The 15000-nt window shown below is 44.3% G+C and overlaps 1 protein-coding gene across 1 annotated transcript in view; it reads right to left on the reverse strand.

Annotated features, from left to right (window-relative positions):
* Positions 1-15000, reverse strand: part of grid1a (glutamate receptor, ionotropic, delta 1a) — a 455767-nt gene that overhangs the window by 34142 nt on the left and 406625 nt on the right. Inside the window, 1 exon segment of the mRNA XM_079513136.1 lies at positions 14218-14433. Coding sequence (XP_079369262.1) covers positions 14218-14433 — 216 coding nt within the window.

The following is a 15000-nucleotide window of genomic DNA, read 5'->3' on the forward strand; positions in this document are numbered from 1 at the left end:
GATGCACCCGAGATGATCCAGACAGACCGACATAACGCCTGTCTGTCACTCCCATGGCAACAACATGCAGCTCTACTGTCACACTCAGGGACAAAAAGACAGACCGACAGTCCGACAGTCCGACAGACCGACCGACAGACAGACAGACAGACAGACAGACAGACAGACAGACAGACAGACAGACAGACAGACAGACAGACAGACAGACAGACAGACAGACAGACAGACAGACAGACAGACAGACAGACAGACAGACAGACAGACAGTCCGACCGACCGACCGACCGACCGACCGACCGACCGACCGACCGACCGACAAATACAGATAATAAAGTTGAAAACAGACAAAGAAGAGAATGCACTGAAAAAAGATAAATAAGCTAGTAAAGAGAGGAACAAGATATGAAGGGAGACAGAATGTATAATCTTCAGCAAAAATGTAGTCTTTACATTACATATACCTTTTCTCCTCTCTGTCTTTATCAACTTATATTTACATCTTACCAGTGCAGCTTTACATATTAAGTAAAGTGGGACACTTTGACTAGCCTCTGTATTCCATGTGAGTTACTATAAATAGTTAAACTAGCATATATCTTATTTTGAGTGCCGCGGGAATAATTTATATTTTAGGAATGTACAGTACGTACATGCAAAAGTACAAATGCCAAAGCTAACGGATATTCACCCCATATATCAGTAGGCAATTATTCCACAAGAGTGGAATATCCTTTATATGCACAATTACTTGCATTTACACGGAGCCCACAGAGGATGGTTCGGAAAAGGCAACGAGACAATTCTAAAACAAACAATAAAAGATTCAGTGTTAATTTAACTTTAAGCATGTAATTACCCACCCCTCTCAGAGTTAAATTAATATTGAGGGTTTTACTGTGTGATATTGCACCACGAATTACCAATGACTGTGGATTCTGGGACAGAAAACCAAAAACAATGTCATTTCCTAGAGACATTCTCATAGAAAAACAGAGCTCATTGTCTATATCAGGGGTTCTCAACCCGTGGGTCGCGACCCCTCGAGGGGTCGCAAAATTATTTTGGAGGGTCCCCAAATTATTTAAATGGCTGTAAAGTGGAAATGAAGAGTTTACATATAGTACACATAGTACATGCATACACCTTCCCTAATGATGATGGTTTCAGTATTTATTTATGGTGTATTGTCTGTATTATTAAGGTTATTGTAGCAGTCAATTTATATTTGGGGTCGGGAGGGGGCGGGGCGGGGGTCCCGAGACGTTGCCAAAGCATTTCCGGGGGTCCCCGGACAAAAACGTTGATAAACCCCTGGTCTATATAACCTAAAACTAATATTATTATTGTATAATCTCATGTTCCTTGACAACGAAGCCACTTTAAAGTGTTATTAACATACTTTATGCAAACTCTGATATTTGATTATAGCTTTCAATTTCACACATTTTTAGCAGGGGGGAAAACAAAACAAAAACAAGATAATAATCATGAAATCTATGATCCTCATTATGCATCTCCTGACCTTATTAGCAGTGGGTTTCTAAAGCAATTTTAAAAATAGATTACCCAGTGTAATTGACAGCAATCACAATTAACACATCTGTAAGTGAATGACCACAGATGATGAAAATCCTCCAGCACTGCACGGATCTAATCTCTAACACAATACGCTGGGCTGAGACAGTTCATCTTTGCTGCATGCGGTGTACAGCTGCCTAAAACCTGCTAAAATGTACCACCTTTGCATGCTTTTGAAGGTCATGTGCATAATATAGTTTTCCACATTGAATGTGAATGGAATTTGGCTCTGTTACAACAATAGAGATGTATCTATCTAGCCTGGCAAATAAGCCAGACGTGAATCTGCTGGCTTATCCCATTTTGGGGGCGGGAACCCCTTTGTGTTTTAAACATGTTATAATTTAGCTATTGAAAAATAGCAGATCTACAAGCTCATAGCGCGCCACCGAGTGGCGCGCTACGAGCTTGTAGGTCTGCTATTTTTTGAAAAATCGTGCAAATATTTATTTCAGAAAACTGGAGGATTTAGAAGAAACTTTTTACATTTCGAGGTCAGGCCTAAATGGGTTATTAGCCAGGCTAGTATCTATCCACCCCAGCAGGTAGAGTGGTTGTCTTATTAGCCAGGCTAGTATCTATCCACCCCAGCAGGTAGAGTGGTTGTCTTATTAGCCAGGCTAGTATCTATCCACCCCAGCAGGTAGAGTGGTTGTCTTATTAGCCAGGCTAGTATCTATCCACCCCAGCAGGTAGAGCGGTTGTCTTATTAGCCAGGCTAGTATCTATCAGCCCCAGCAGGTAGAGTGGTTGTCTTATTAGCCAGGCTAGTATCTATCCGCCCCAGCAGGTAGAGTGGTTGTCTTATTAGCCAGGCTAGTATCTATCCGCCCCAGCAGGTAGAGTGGTTGTCTTATTAGCCAGGCTAGTATCTATCCGCCCCAGCAGGTAGAGTGGTTGTCTTATTAGCCAGGCTAGTATCTATCCACCCCAGCAGGTAGAGCGGTTGTCTTATTAGCCAGGCTAGTATCTATCCACCCCAGCAGGTAGAGCGGTTGTCTTATTAGCCAGGCTAGTATCTATCCGCCCCAGCAGGTAGAGTGGTTGTCTTATTAGCCAGGCTAGTATCTATCCGCCCCAGCAGGTAGAGCGGTTGTCTTATTAGCCAGGCTAGTATCTATCCACCCCAGCAGGTAGAGTGGTTGTCTTATTAGCCAGGCTAGTATCTATCCGCCCCAGCAGGTAGAGCGGTTGTCTTATTAGCCAGGCTAGTATCTATCCACCCCAGCAGGTAGAGTGGTTGTCTTATTAGCCAGGCTAGTATCTATCCACCCCAGCAGGTAGAGTGGTTGTCTTATTAGCCAGGCTAGTATCTATCCACCCCAGCAGGTAGAGCGGTTGTCTTATAGTTATTAGCCAGGCTAGTATCTATCCACCCCAGCAGGTAGAGCGGTTGTCTTATAGTTATTAGCCAGGCTAGTATCTATCCACCCCAGCAGGTAGAGTGGTTGTCTTATTAGCCAGGCTAGTATCTATCCACCCCAGCAGGTAGAGCGGTTGTCTTATTAGCCAGGCTAGTATCTATCCACCCCAGCAGGTAGAGTGGTTGTCTTATTAGCCAGGCTAGTATCTATCCGCCCCAGCAGGTAGAGTGGTTGTCTTATTAGCCAGGCTAGTATCTATCCACCCCAGCAGGTAGAGTGGTTGTCTTATTAGCCAGGCTAGTATCTATCCACCCCAGCAGGTAGAGCGGTTGTCTTATTAGCCAGGCTAGTATCTATCCACCCCAGCAGGTAGAGCGGTTGTCTTATTAGCCAGGCTAGTATCTATCCACCCCAGCAGGTAGAGCGATTGTCTTATTAGCCAGGCTAGTATCTATCCACCCCAGCAGGTAGAGCGGTTGTCTTATTAGCCAGGCTAGTATCTATCCGCCCCAGCAGGTAGAGTGGTTGTCTTATTAGCCAGGCTAGTATCTATCCGCCCCAGCAGGTAGAGTGGTTGTCTTATTAGCCAGGCTAGTATCTATCCGCCCCAGCAGGTAGAGTGGTTGTCTTATTAGCCAGGCTAGTATCTATCCACCCCAGCAGGTAGAGCGGTTGTCTTATTAGCCAGGCTAGTATCTATCCACCCCAGCAGGTAGAGCGGTTGTCTTATTAGCCAGGCTAGTATCTATCCGCCCCAGCAGGTAGAGCGGTTGTCTTATTAGCCAGGCTAGTATCTATCCACCCCAGCAGGTAGAGCGGTTGTCTTATAGTTATTAGCCAGGCTAGTATCTATCCACCCCAGCAGGTAGAGCGGTTGTCTTATAGTTATTAGCCAGGCTAGTATCTATCCACCCCAGCAGGTAGAGTGGTTGTCTTATTAGCCAGGCTAGTATCTATCCACCCCAGCAGGTAGAGCGGTTGTCTTATTAGCCAGGCTAGTATCTATCCACCCCAGCAGGTAGAGTGGTTGTCTTATTAGCCAGGCTAGTATCTATCCACCCCAGCAGGTAGAGCGATTGTCTTATTAGCCAGGCTAGTATCTATCCACCCCAGCAGGTAGAGCGATTGTCTTATTAGCCAGGCTAGTATCTATCCACCCCAGCAGGTAGAGTGGTTGTCTTATTAGCCAGGCTAGTATCTATCCGCCCCAGCAGGTAGAGCGATTGTCTTATTAGCCAGGCTAGTATCTATCCACCCCAGCAGGTAGAGCGATTGTCTTATTAGCCAGGCTAGTATCTATCCACCCCAGCAGGTAGAGTGGTTGTCTTATTAGCCAGGCTAGTATCTATCCGCCCCAGCAGGTAGAGTGGTTGTCTTATTAGCCAGGCTAGTATCTATCCACCCCAGCAGGTAGAGCGGTTGTCTTATTAGCCAGGCTAGTATCTATCCACCCCAGCAGGTAGAGCGGTTGTCTTATTAGCCAGGCTAGTATCTATCCACCCCAGCAGGTAGAGCGGTTGTCTTATTAGCCAGGCTAGTATCTATCCACCCCAGCAGGTAGAGCGGTTGTCTTATTAGCCAGGCTAGTATCTATCCACCCCAGCAGGTAGAGTGGTTGTCTTATTAGCCAGGCTAGTATCTATCCACCCCAGCAGGTAGAGTGGTTGTCTTATTAGCCAGGCTAGTATCTATCCACCCCAGCAGGTAGAGCGGTTGTCTTATAGTTATTAGCCAGGCTAGTATCTATCCACCCCAGCAGGTAGAGTGGTTGTCTTATTAGCCAGGCTAGTATCTATCCACCCCAGCAGGTAGAGCGGTTGTCTTATTAGCCAGGCTAGTATCTATCCACCCCAGCAGGTAGAGTGGTTGTCTTATTAGCCAGGCTAGTATCTATCCACCCCAGCAGGTAGAGCGGTTGTCTTATAGTTATTAGCCAGGCTAGTATCTATCCACCCCAGCAGGTAGAGTGGTTGTCTTATTAGCCAGGCTAGTATCTATCCACCCCAGCAGGTAGAGCGGTTGTCTTATTAGCCAGGCTAGTATCTATCCACCCCAGCAGGTAGAGTGGTTGTCTTATTAGCCAGGCTAGTATCTATCCGCCCCAGCAGGTAGAGTGGTTGTCTTATTAGCCAGGCTAGTATCTATCCACCCCAGCAGGTAGAGTGGTTGTCTTATTAGCCAGGCTAGTATCTATCCACCCCAGCAGGTAGAGTGGTTGTCTTATTAGCCAGGCTAGTATCTATCCACCCCAGCAGGTAGAGCGGTTGTCTTATTAGCCAGGCTAGTATCTATCCACCCCAGCAGGTAGAGCGGTTGTCTTATTAGCCAGGCTAGTATCTATCCACCCCAGCAGGTAGAGCGGTTGTCTTATTAGCCAGGCTAGTATCTATCCACCCCAGCAGGTAGAGCGGTTGTCTTATTAGCCAGGCTAGTATCTATCCACCCCAGCAGGTAGAGCGGTTGTCTTATTAGCCAGGCTAGTATCTATCCGCCCCAGCAGGTTATCTCTCTATCGGAAGGTGGAGCTTCCCGTTCCGTTACCACTCCTATCAACGGCCCCTTTTCCACCAGAGTTGAACCGGTTCCGTTTTTTTTTCCCCGCTTAATTTTGAAACAAATTAATCGTTTTAGAGATCCCTAAAAGTTGGTTCGGAACCGGAACCAAATAATACTTCTACGTACTTGCTCTGAAGTGGGATCCAAAGTGTCCGTGTCACTATTCAGGTTGGAAGATGCAGATGTGATTTAAACCATCATAAAATATAAAATAAATAAATTACATAACCAGTCCAAGAATGAAAGTTATTTTGGTGGAAAAGGGGCCAATCAGCCAATGTGTCACACAGATAGTGAACCCCTAACTGCGCCTGACGTGCAGACATGCAGGTATGTATGTGCCTTGCATGACATGACTGTCACTGCATCTATGTTTAAAATGATGAATGCATATATTGCAAGAGCTTTGGAAAGGAATGTGCTTTATAAATACTAGAAGTTTTGTAAATACCAGAAGAGCGCCACGCGTCGTTGTTGCCGCCTTACTATAGCTATATCAATACACCAGTGGACCATAGAAAAGGTCTCGCTAAAATCCATTTCAGACACTCAAAGTAGACCAGTAAGACGCCTGAGGCCGAGAAGCGACCTGGCCCTAAAGGGCGAGGTCGCGTGCACGCATCCGCCTGGGTGACAGCCCAGACTGCTAGGCGAGCGCTGGCGCTTTGGAATGGGGGGTCAGATCAACATAATATTCCTGGGTGACGGCAGACTGCTGGACTAGCGATGGCGCTTTGGAATGGTGGTTCAGATCAACATATGGAATGAATTCTGTACTGGCCATATATGGAGCGTGTCTTGAGTGTACAGGGTTTGATGAGGTCAGATCAACATATGGAATGTCAGAACAGGTCAGCTCCATATATGCAGATCTAAGGGTGGCAGCGGTGACAGTGTCTTGAGTGTACAGGGTTTGATGAGGGCCCAGGTAGCGTTGGGCCTTAATTTCCGGGCCTGTTGAGAACTCTAGTTTTCGCCGGCTGCCAGGCATGGCTGCACTAATAACTTTGGGGCAGGCCCATCTAGAGTTTAAATGGACAGGTATCAGTCAAAAGGGAGACATCGAAGAGGAAGGATGGATGGGGAAGGATCAACATATGGAATGTCAGAACAGGTCAGCTCCATATGGAGATCTAAGGGTTTGAGGTTTGAGGTGAGATGTAGAGTTGCTGGCCAATATTGATGACATCAGGGATCTCCATATATGGGCTTAATATTGATGACGTCGCGTGATGTCATGAGGCATGACCATATATGGCGCGTGACCAACTGACTGACTGACGGGAAATGCACGATTTCATAGTTCACTGCGACCTGCCGTCCCAATTATCCATTTATTGCAACAAATGGAATGCAGTTAAACTTGCCGTTAAAGGCTCCGCGCTCAGGGAAATAATCTCTGAATTTTGTCGAAGCAGCATGCTAAGCAAAATCAGAGAACGTTAGCAAAACCCACCATGTGAATACAAGAACAGGGACTATCAAGACAGTTAATGAGATTAACTTGAGTCATGCAAAATGAAAACAACTTGAATGCCTTTTAAGGTTAAAGCCATGAATCAGATTAGAGCTATATCAACATTGATTCTAGTTTACTTAGAGCCATGCACACGAGAGTTTCAGTTCAACATTCAGTTTACACGTTTGAGCAATACGTAGGCAATACATTAATATTTAGCTTGAATAAACAGACATATTTCTATTTAGGTATTTGAGCCTATGCCAGAGTTAGACTTATGATCAAAAGTTGGAGGCTGAAAGGAACTAGTTGGAATAACGTGTTCCTTCCACGCGCTACGTCCAACCAGGGAAACTCCCCCCTGTCAGGTGTAAAGGAGCAACTTGGACACTCAGGCATGAAGGAAGCATGAGTTCAAGTCCGTTGCTCTCTCCACGTTCCCCATATATGGGGATTAGGTTGGCAGAGGGTGTGTAGAGCCCAGGATCACATTAGATAATTGACACAGGGGTGAAAAATGTGTTACAAAAATCGTGGGATAAAAAAATATATATAAAAAATAAAAGGTGGAGGCTGGGGTGGGGCACTGAAAGAGGCAAGCTTTGCCAGCAGCCGTGCAGCAGCAGCAGCAGCAGCAGCAGCAGCAGCAGCAGCAGCTGCTGCCTGTGAGCGATGAAGCAGCTGTCGTTTATAGGGAGACGTATTTAAAGGAACGCTCTGTTAACACATTTTGTGCCCAAAACGTCTGTGGACGTCCTGGGTATTACCGCACGTGCATAGCCCAAGACGTCTGTGGACGTCTTTGAAAAAAAAAAATATATATATATATTTGTATTTATTTTTTTATTTTTATTTATTTTTTATTAAAAAAAATCAAAGAAAATCAAAACAATTTTTTTTTTTTAAATACGTGGTGCCAAAGTTGGTGTTTTCGCCATTGAGAATGCATTTGGCGTTTAAATTAAATAACTCAGAAACTATAAAACATTTCAAAGTAAAAAGTTCCAGCATGTGTCTCCACAGTCAGCTGAATTATAAAAAATGTGAATGGATTTTCTAGGTGAAAGTGATTTTTGGGCATTTATGCGTGGGCTCTCAATGTGTTAAGAGCGTGAGCTCTGATTGGAGTATGGATGTGTGATATAATGGTCAGCTGAGATGTGAATGATATGAATAGCTAGGCTGATTAATACAATCAGCTGACTGACGGCTGATTACAGCTGAGGCATTCAGACGACTAACCTATATATGAAATATCACAGGCTTAATTTTTTAGCAGCGTCCCGGTTGCTATAGGCAACGCCTGCCTCAGCCCCGCCCAACCTGTTTCGGATTTCCCCGCAGTCCACTTCCTTTTTAAGCGCCGTCTTTAAACGGTTTTTTTTCCATCTGCGGTGTTCTGTTCAAGAACGCAGACGTTCTGGGCTCATTTCTGATTTTATGCTGTTTTTTTTGTTTGTTTTTCATACCTATGTTTGATTACTTTGTCTATTTACTATTTGTATATTATCTTTGGTGAGAACCACATATAAGCCATCCATGGGTTTCTTTTCTCACCTGCACATATTTCTCTTTTATTGAGGTTACCCTTTTTTTGTACTGTTTTTATCGTGCGAATAAACTAAAAAACTAAACTAATGCTGCATCGTGCATGGGTAATATGAACGCTTCTGAAGAGAAATAAAGTTTTATAGACGGACTTAGTAATGGCGGATTTGGCTTGCTGATTTGGAGCAGCTTGTAGGCCCTGAACTGTGATTGGCCAGTAGTGTAAGACCTGTGATTGGCCAGTAGTGTAAGAGCCCAGTACTGAGCTGGGTTGAAAACGCGGAGGGGAAGCCAGTGACGTACACTCGTACAGTATCACGACCAGAAAGCACAGGCAGTTTCGCATAAGTAAAGGTCTAAGACTTGAAAAGGACAGCAGCGCCCTTTGTTTCTGGTTTTATCATCATACACGATTACAATTACAGTGAAACATGTAATGGAATTGCCATGTAGCCAAATTATAATACTGCATTATACAAATGCACTTCCTCCAGGACTTTAACAAATGTTCTCGACTGTGCTCAATTAAGTTCTAATCAAATATCACCATGGTACTTTCAATAACGTGGACCATTTTTATCATGTCCTGCAACACTTGGCAGGATGTTTATGACGGGCGAGGGGGCGGCAGGATTCACATTCAAATGATAAGACATTTCTCCCACCCGAAGATCTTTGTATTAGTCATTAGCGATGTGGCGTCTGTGGCGCTAAGACGAGTTGGCACATCAATATGAGCAAACTAGTAGGCCTTTTTTAACAACAACAACAACAACAACAACATCGATCACTCTGCAGCAGTGCTCGGTGGAAAAAACTCTCAGTAGCCGCCGCACAGGAAATAGTATTTCAGTCTTCATTACAGTTTCTAACCAAAAGGACGCCTCATCTGAGAGCCATCAGGCCTGGCAAGAAAATGGACTGAATGCATATAAACGATGATGGAGAGGGACCAAACTAGGAGGGCTTGGCGGATGTATAAAGGGGAGAAAGGAGCAGAGAGATGAGCGGAGGAGGTGAGGAGAGGTGTCAAGAGGATTAGGAAATGGAGCGGGTGTAGGAGGGCGGCATGAGGCGAGCCGAGAGAGGATAGGAAAAGAAATCACAAATGAAAACGAGTTCAGCACAGGGGTTGAAGCTGTACGTAACATACTTAGACCACTCAACAGATCTATGTAGTGCTACATGACATTGTATTGGGGAGGAAACCGTGTAATGGGGTGGCCTTCAGTTATGTTGCGCAACTAAATTGCATCAGCTCCACACAATGCAGCTGGGGCAGGAACATATATGGACATCCTATTACAGGGAGAACATGGAGAGCGAGGTACTTGTATATGTGTGTCTATTTTCCCCCAGTAAATGGCCGTGGTGTGTGGCGAGCAGACAAAAAGATAGCCACGCCTGGTAATGAACAGCAGCCCTGAATGCATTTGGCATCACATTAACTGGCCTTGGCCGTCCCCCTTTTGCCTCTAATGATTTGGGAATACGAGAGAGCGCCCACACATTGGTGCGTCGTACCCTGCCCTCTGTTCCTTGTGTTGCCTGACTGATCACTTTGAGTTTTAGACATGTTTCTCAGTAGCCCGAGGGCCAAAGCAAGCAGCGTGTGTGTATAATGTATGTATGTGCATAAGCTCAAACCTCTAAACTATAAATATACACAGGTAGGAATAATGTACTGCTCAGATACATTTTCAGTTTTCACTTTCAGTGTTTATTCATCCAATGGTGAATATGTGCCTAGAATCATAATATGTGCATGTTTGTTTGTGTTTGCATCCTTATACTCATGCCTGTACATGTGCACGTACAGTGCACACACGTGCCTATGTGCCTACACATGCCTAGTAGTGTGTAGTGTGCATGTGTCTTTCTCCAGCTAATGTTAATGGCCACATTATGATGAATTGGCTTCATGATTCCAGTTAGGCTGAGTGGTGATTAAATCTTCATTACCGCTTCTGGTCAGCCCCTGCTCCACATAGATTGCCAGGAAACTCAATTCCTCTTAATTTCTGCACTGGGTCCCTGACTGAATCAGGACACCAACAGCAACAAACTAACTACTGCTGGTGGAGTGCACAAACAAAGCTCTCAATCTCTCATTTAAAGACAATGGACACTTGAAGACTGCAACAGCTACCAGGGAGCGATTTCCAAAAGCTCCCCTCAATAAAGAATTCACGTTGAATCACTGCTTATGTCACACCGCGTGCTCTGCTTAAGGCAAAAAACGGGATGTATAGACTGCTCTGTTCTGAAAGCACAACCCATCCTGACTCTAACTACAGTCAAACAGGTTAGTATTGGGACATTGCACTGTCTGTCTAGTGAGTATTCATTTCTTGCATACACTAGTAAACAACCCATGATAAAAGCTGACAGGCTGAAGTTGTACAGCACAATGATGATTATGCAAATGCTTCCGTCCTAGATGACAGTATATGGAAAGACTAAAAACTAGTTCTAAATACATTTCCCAATACTGTATGATGTAGGCCTACTGTGAAATAATGCTTTCATGAGTTTCTTTTTTGTAAGCCAGTGGTGGGATTGCAAAATGGAAGACAAGCATGTAAGAACTAGTAAAACACACGTCCCTCTTTTAGCCCAAGAACACCAGTAGAGGGCACCCTCCCTCCTGACATCCCTGACGAAAAAATAATCCTGACGACTATATCAGAAAATCCCATAGCTACTGTAAGTGTTGCATATCAGCTATGCAAATAATGATAGACAGACCTTCCCTGTTCTCTAGAGAATTAGCCCATTTTGGGCGGGAACCCCTTTTGGTGTTAGCATTATGTTATGCTTTAGCTATTGAAAAATAGCAGACCTACAAGCTCATAGCGCGCCACCGAGTGGCGCGCTACGAGCTTGTAGGTCTGCTATTTTTGAAAAATCGAAGAACGACTGACATAGAAACATAGCTTTTTCAGAAAACTGTCAGGATGTAGAAGACATTTTTAGAATCTGATCTCAGGTCAAAATGGGCTAGAGCATGAAGTGCCAACAAGTATTGCGGTTTTGCATCCATTTTACTGCAGGCTGGCACAATAAAAGGCCTTCTTCAACTACTCGTACTGCTGTAGAGCTATCTAATGACTTGTCTATAGGTGTCATTTGAAGCAGTTGCTAGCCAACCTGGGTAGTGGGGTATGGTCTGCCACCGTGGAAGCACCAGACTTACTGCAAAAGTGCAAATACACAGTGTTACTGTCTGTAGCCTAGTTATAACAACCTACACCCTACAGTATATACCTAGTTTTATGTAAATAGCAAAACATATAGCCATTCCACAAGCTCACAACGTGTTGCTTTACAATTGCTTTACAAATTTCTGCAGCTCCAGAATAGGGACGTTAGGGTTCATGTGGTTAATCTATATGGAACAGCAGACAGGGTAGGTAGGTAGGGTGACTATTCTATCAAGAGAACTGATCATTTAGAGAATTGCAGAGTGCACAATGCAGTCAAAACGTTCTGATTCTCAAGAGGTAGAGCAGGTCGTCCAATGATCCATGGGTCGGCGGTTCGTATCCCGGCTCCTCCTGTCTACATGTCAAAGTGTCCTTGGGCAAGACACTGAACCCCAAATTGCTCCCGATGTGCTGGTTGGTACCTTGCATGGCTTCCGCCGCAATCGGTGTATGAATGTGTGTGTGAATGGGTGAATGTAATGCACAATCTATGTAAAGCGCCTTGGATAAAGGCGCTATATAAATGCACCATTTACCATTTATTGTATCTCGTTGCATCACCCGTCAGGCAACAATGCTCAAATTTGTTATTTTAAACTTTCCTTTTCTTGCAAATACCATACTGTTTGACCCCATTCAACTCCACACAGTTCAGAAGCAAGCTCTCAGATAATGAGACAAAATTAATAATAATTATGTCCCAAAAGTGAAGTCCAACATGCTTCAGCCACCTTGGAATGAAAGGGCTTTATAGGTGCTCAACAGCAAAGGGCAGTAAGTAAGTACTAAAAACCCTTTACCTGTGCATATCAAACAGAGTAGACTGTACAAACGTAGTCAGAGTAGAGTCATGAGTATCAGTATACTCATTAATTTAATATTAATGTCTGCACGTTTATTGTAGGAATGACTGACTCTGAGTTAAGCCTGATGCTCAGTTACCCCTGAAATAAACATAGACAAAAAGGTGGCGTAAATCTATATAGTAAGTAATAGTGTGTTTGCAGTGACAGTGTTCTCTCTGAAAATATATTTCCAGTTGGAAATCATGAAACAAAACAATGATCAGACAATAATGGGACTGGAACATAATAAAATCAAAGCTGAAAATGTATTTTCTGTTTACTAAAGAGTTGGAGAGATGGGGAGACCCAACACTCTACTATCAGAATATGGAGCTTCAACATTTTAACAAAATGCTTTTTTTTAACCAAAATATATAAGCTAGAACACCTTTGGTCTGGTGTCTTACTTTGGGTAATCAGCTTGAAGTCCCCAGAATAATAATAATAATGATCATGAGAGGAAATAAACTAATGCTCAGTTGCGATGAAATTACTATCCCTGCCGTGCACTTGCTTGCACTTCTGACAGAATAACCAGTGTGTCATTATTTCTTTGACTGTTATAGAGCGTTGCAGTCCTGCCCCCTGTCATGACGAAGCCAGGCCCAGGAAATGATTCCCAATGCATTTTTCCCATAGACATTTCAAAAAGTATTCATTTAAAGACGGTTATGCCGCGGACAAAGCCAACTCGAGTCGTGAAATAAACACAAGAAGAAAAACAACAAAAAAAGTGTTGTAACCTGACGTTTTTTTCTTCTTTCTAATTCTTTGTTCGGCCCAAAAAATTTTGTTTGTTGTCATGATTTGTCACGACAAGAGTTGGCTTTGTCCGACACTTAACAGTTCTACTGCTGGGAATTGTTTGATCCAGTGTTGCGCCGCTGCATAATACGACAGACCCGCTATTTGTTTTATGAACCTAAATCGCATCGCATTAAAAATAATAAAAAAAAGTCCACCTCTCCCGTGGAGCAGGGGGAGAGAGCGTCATGTTATGACGACGAAACCGGAAATCGATACTTATGCTGGGCTGCTAGGGCTTCTGGGAAATTGAGCCCAATGCAAGTGGACGGGGGGCTTGTTTGGACTACAACTTGCTCTGCACTCTGGTTTCGTTTCGCATTGTCATGGCCGCTGGCTCGTTTCATCATAACAAGACGACGGACCATTTCTTACCCGATTTTCACAGAACAAACGCCGAAATACTTCAGCGTATGCTCCAAAGGTAATAAAACAATCCAGGCAGCGTAGGATATTTGATTAAAAGGCGGGTTCCGCGTGATGTGGCGTCAAACTGTTAAAAGGTCTTGAGCCCCAATCCCCCACCGGCGGGGGCAGAGGCTTTCCACCTCATGAACAGCTCTCAGCGGGTAAATGGGGCTGGTCAAGGTCTTAGGTTCCAACTCAGATATCTTTGATTTTCCCTCCTGGACCCCCCTGGGGTTTAAGAGGTTAAATAAATACTTTTTGAAATGTCTATGAGGAAAATGAACGGAGAATCATTTCCTGGGCCCTGGTAGGGGGCGGGACTGCGACGCTCTATTGGGCTGAATGATGACCGTTTGAAAGGAGACACATACAGCCAGAGGCACAGCTGCAGCACCCATGAGCAAATTGCATTAGGCGACTTAGGGAAGCCCTGCTGGAGGAATAAGCCACAACGTACTCGACACATTTTTGCAGCGGTCTTTTCATGCAGGGAAAATATAGGCTGAAACGTCCTGCCTTCATGCTGCAGTCTGCATGCGTACTGACCCGTTTCACATCCTTCCCGAAGGTCTCGCTGTAGCTGGTCCCCAGGATCTCAAACTGAACATGGGAATTGGTTCCCTCTGCGCGGAAGTCCATCATCCCTGTCAGGCCGCTGATCCGTCCCTATGGCAACAGCATGCAGAACAGTCATTGAACCGCCATGGGCCAGGATAGGGATTAGAAAGGCTGCTGTGTTCTCTGTGCTTGTCTCTGTGTGCATTTGTCAGTGTGAGCATATATTATCGTCACTGTCGGCCGGGAACCTCGATTGACCGAAAAAAAACGTTTTGAAAAAATTACTTGTGTTCCAATGGATCCAATGTAGTTTTAGTCTAATATAATAAACTAATACTTTTCAGTGGTTCAATAATACAGGGGTTCTCAACCCGTGGGTCGCGACCCCTCGGGGGGTCGCCAAATTATTTTGGGGGGTCCCCAAAATATAAAAAAAAAAAAAAAAGAAAAAGAAAAGTTTTTTTTTTTAAATTTATTTTCACGATTTTTCAAAAATAGCAGACCTACAAGTTCATAGTGCGCCACTCGGTGGCACGCTATGAGCTTGTAGATCTGCTATTTTTCAATAGCTAAATTATAACAATGCTTAAAACATCAAAAGGGGTTCCCGCCCAAAATGGTTTAAGGTTATTGTAGCAGTCAATTTATATTGGGGGTCGGGAGGGGGCGGGGCGG

This window comes from Electrona antarctica (assembly GCF_951216825.1).
Source record: "Electrona antarctica genome assembly, chromosome: 10".
Classification (NCBI taxonomy): Eukaryota; Metazoa; Chordata; class Actinopteri; order Myctophiformes; family Myctophidae; genus Electrona; species Electrona antarctica.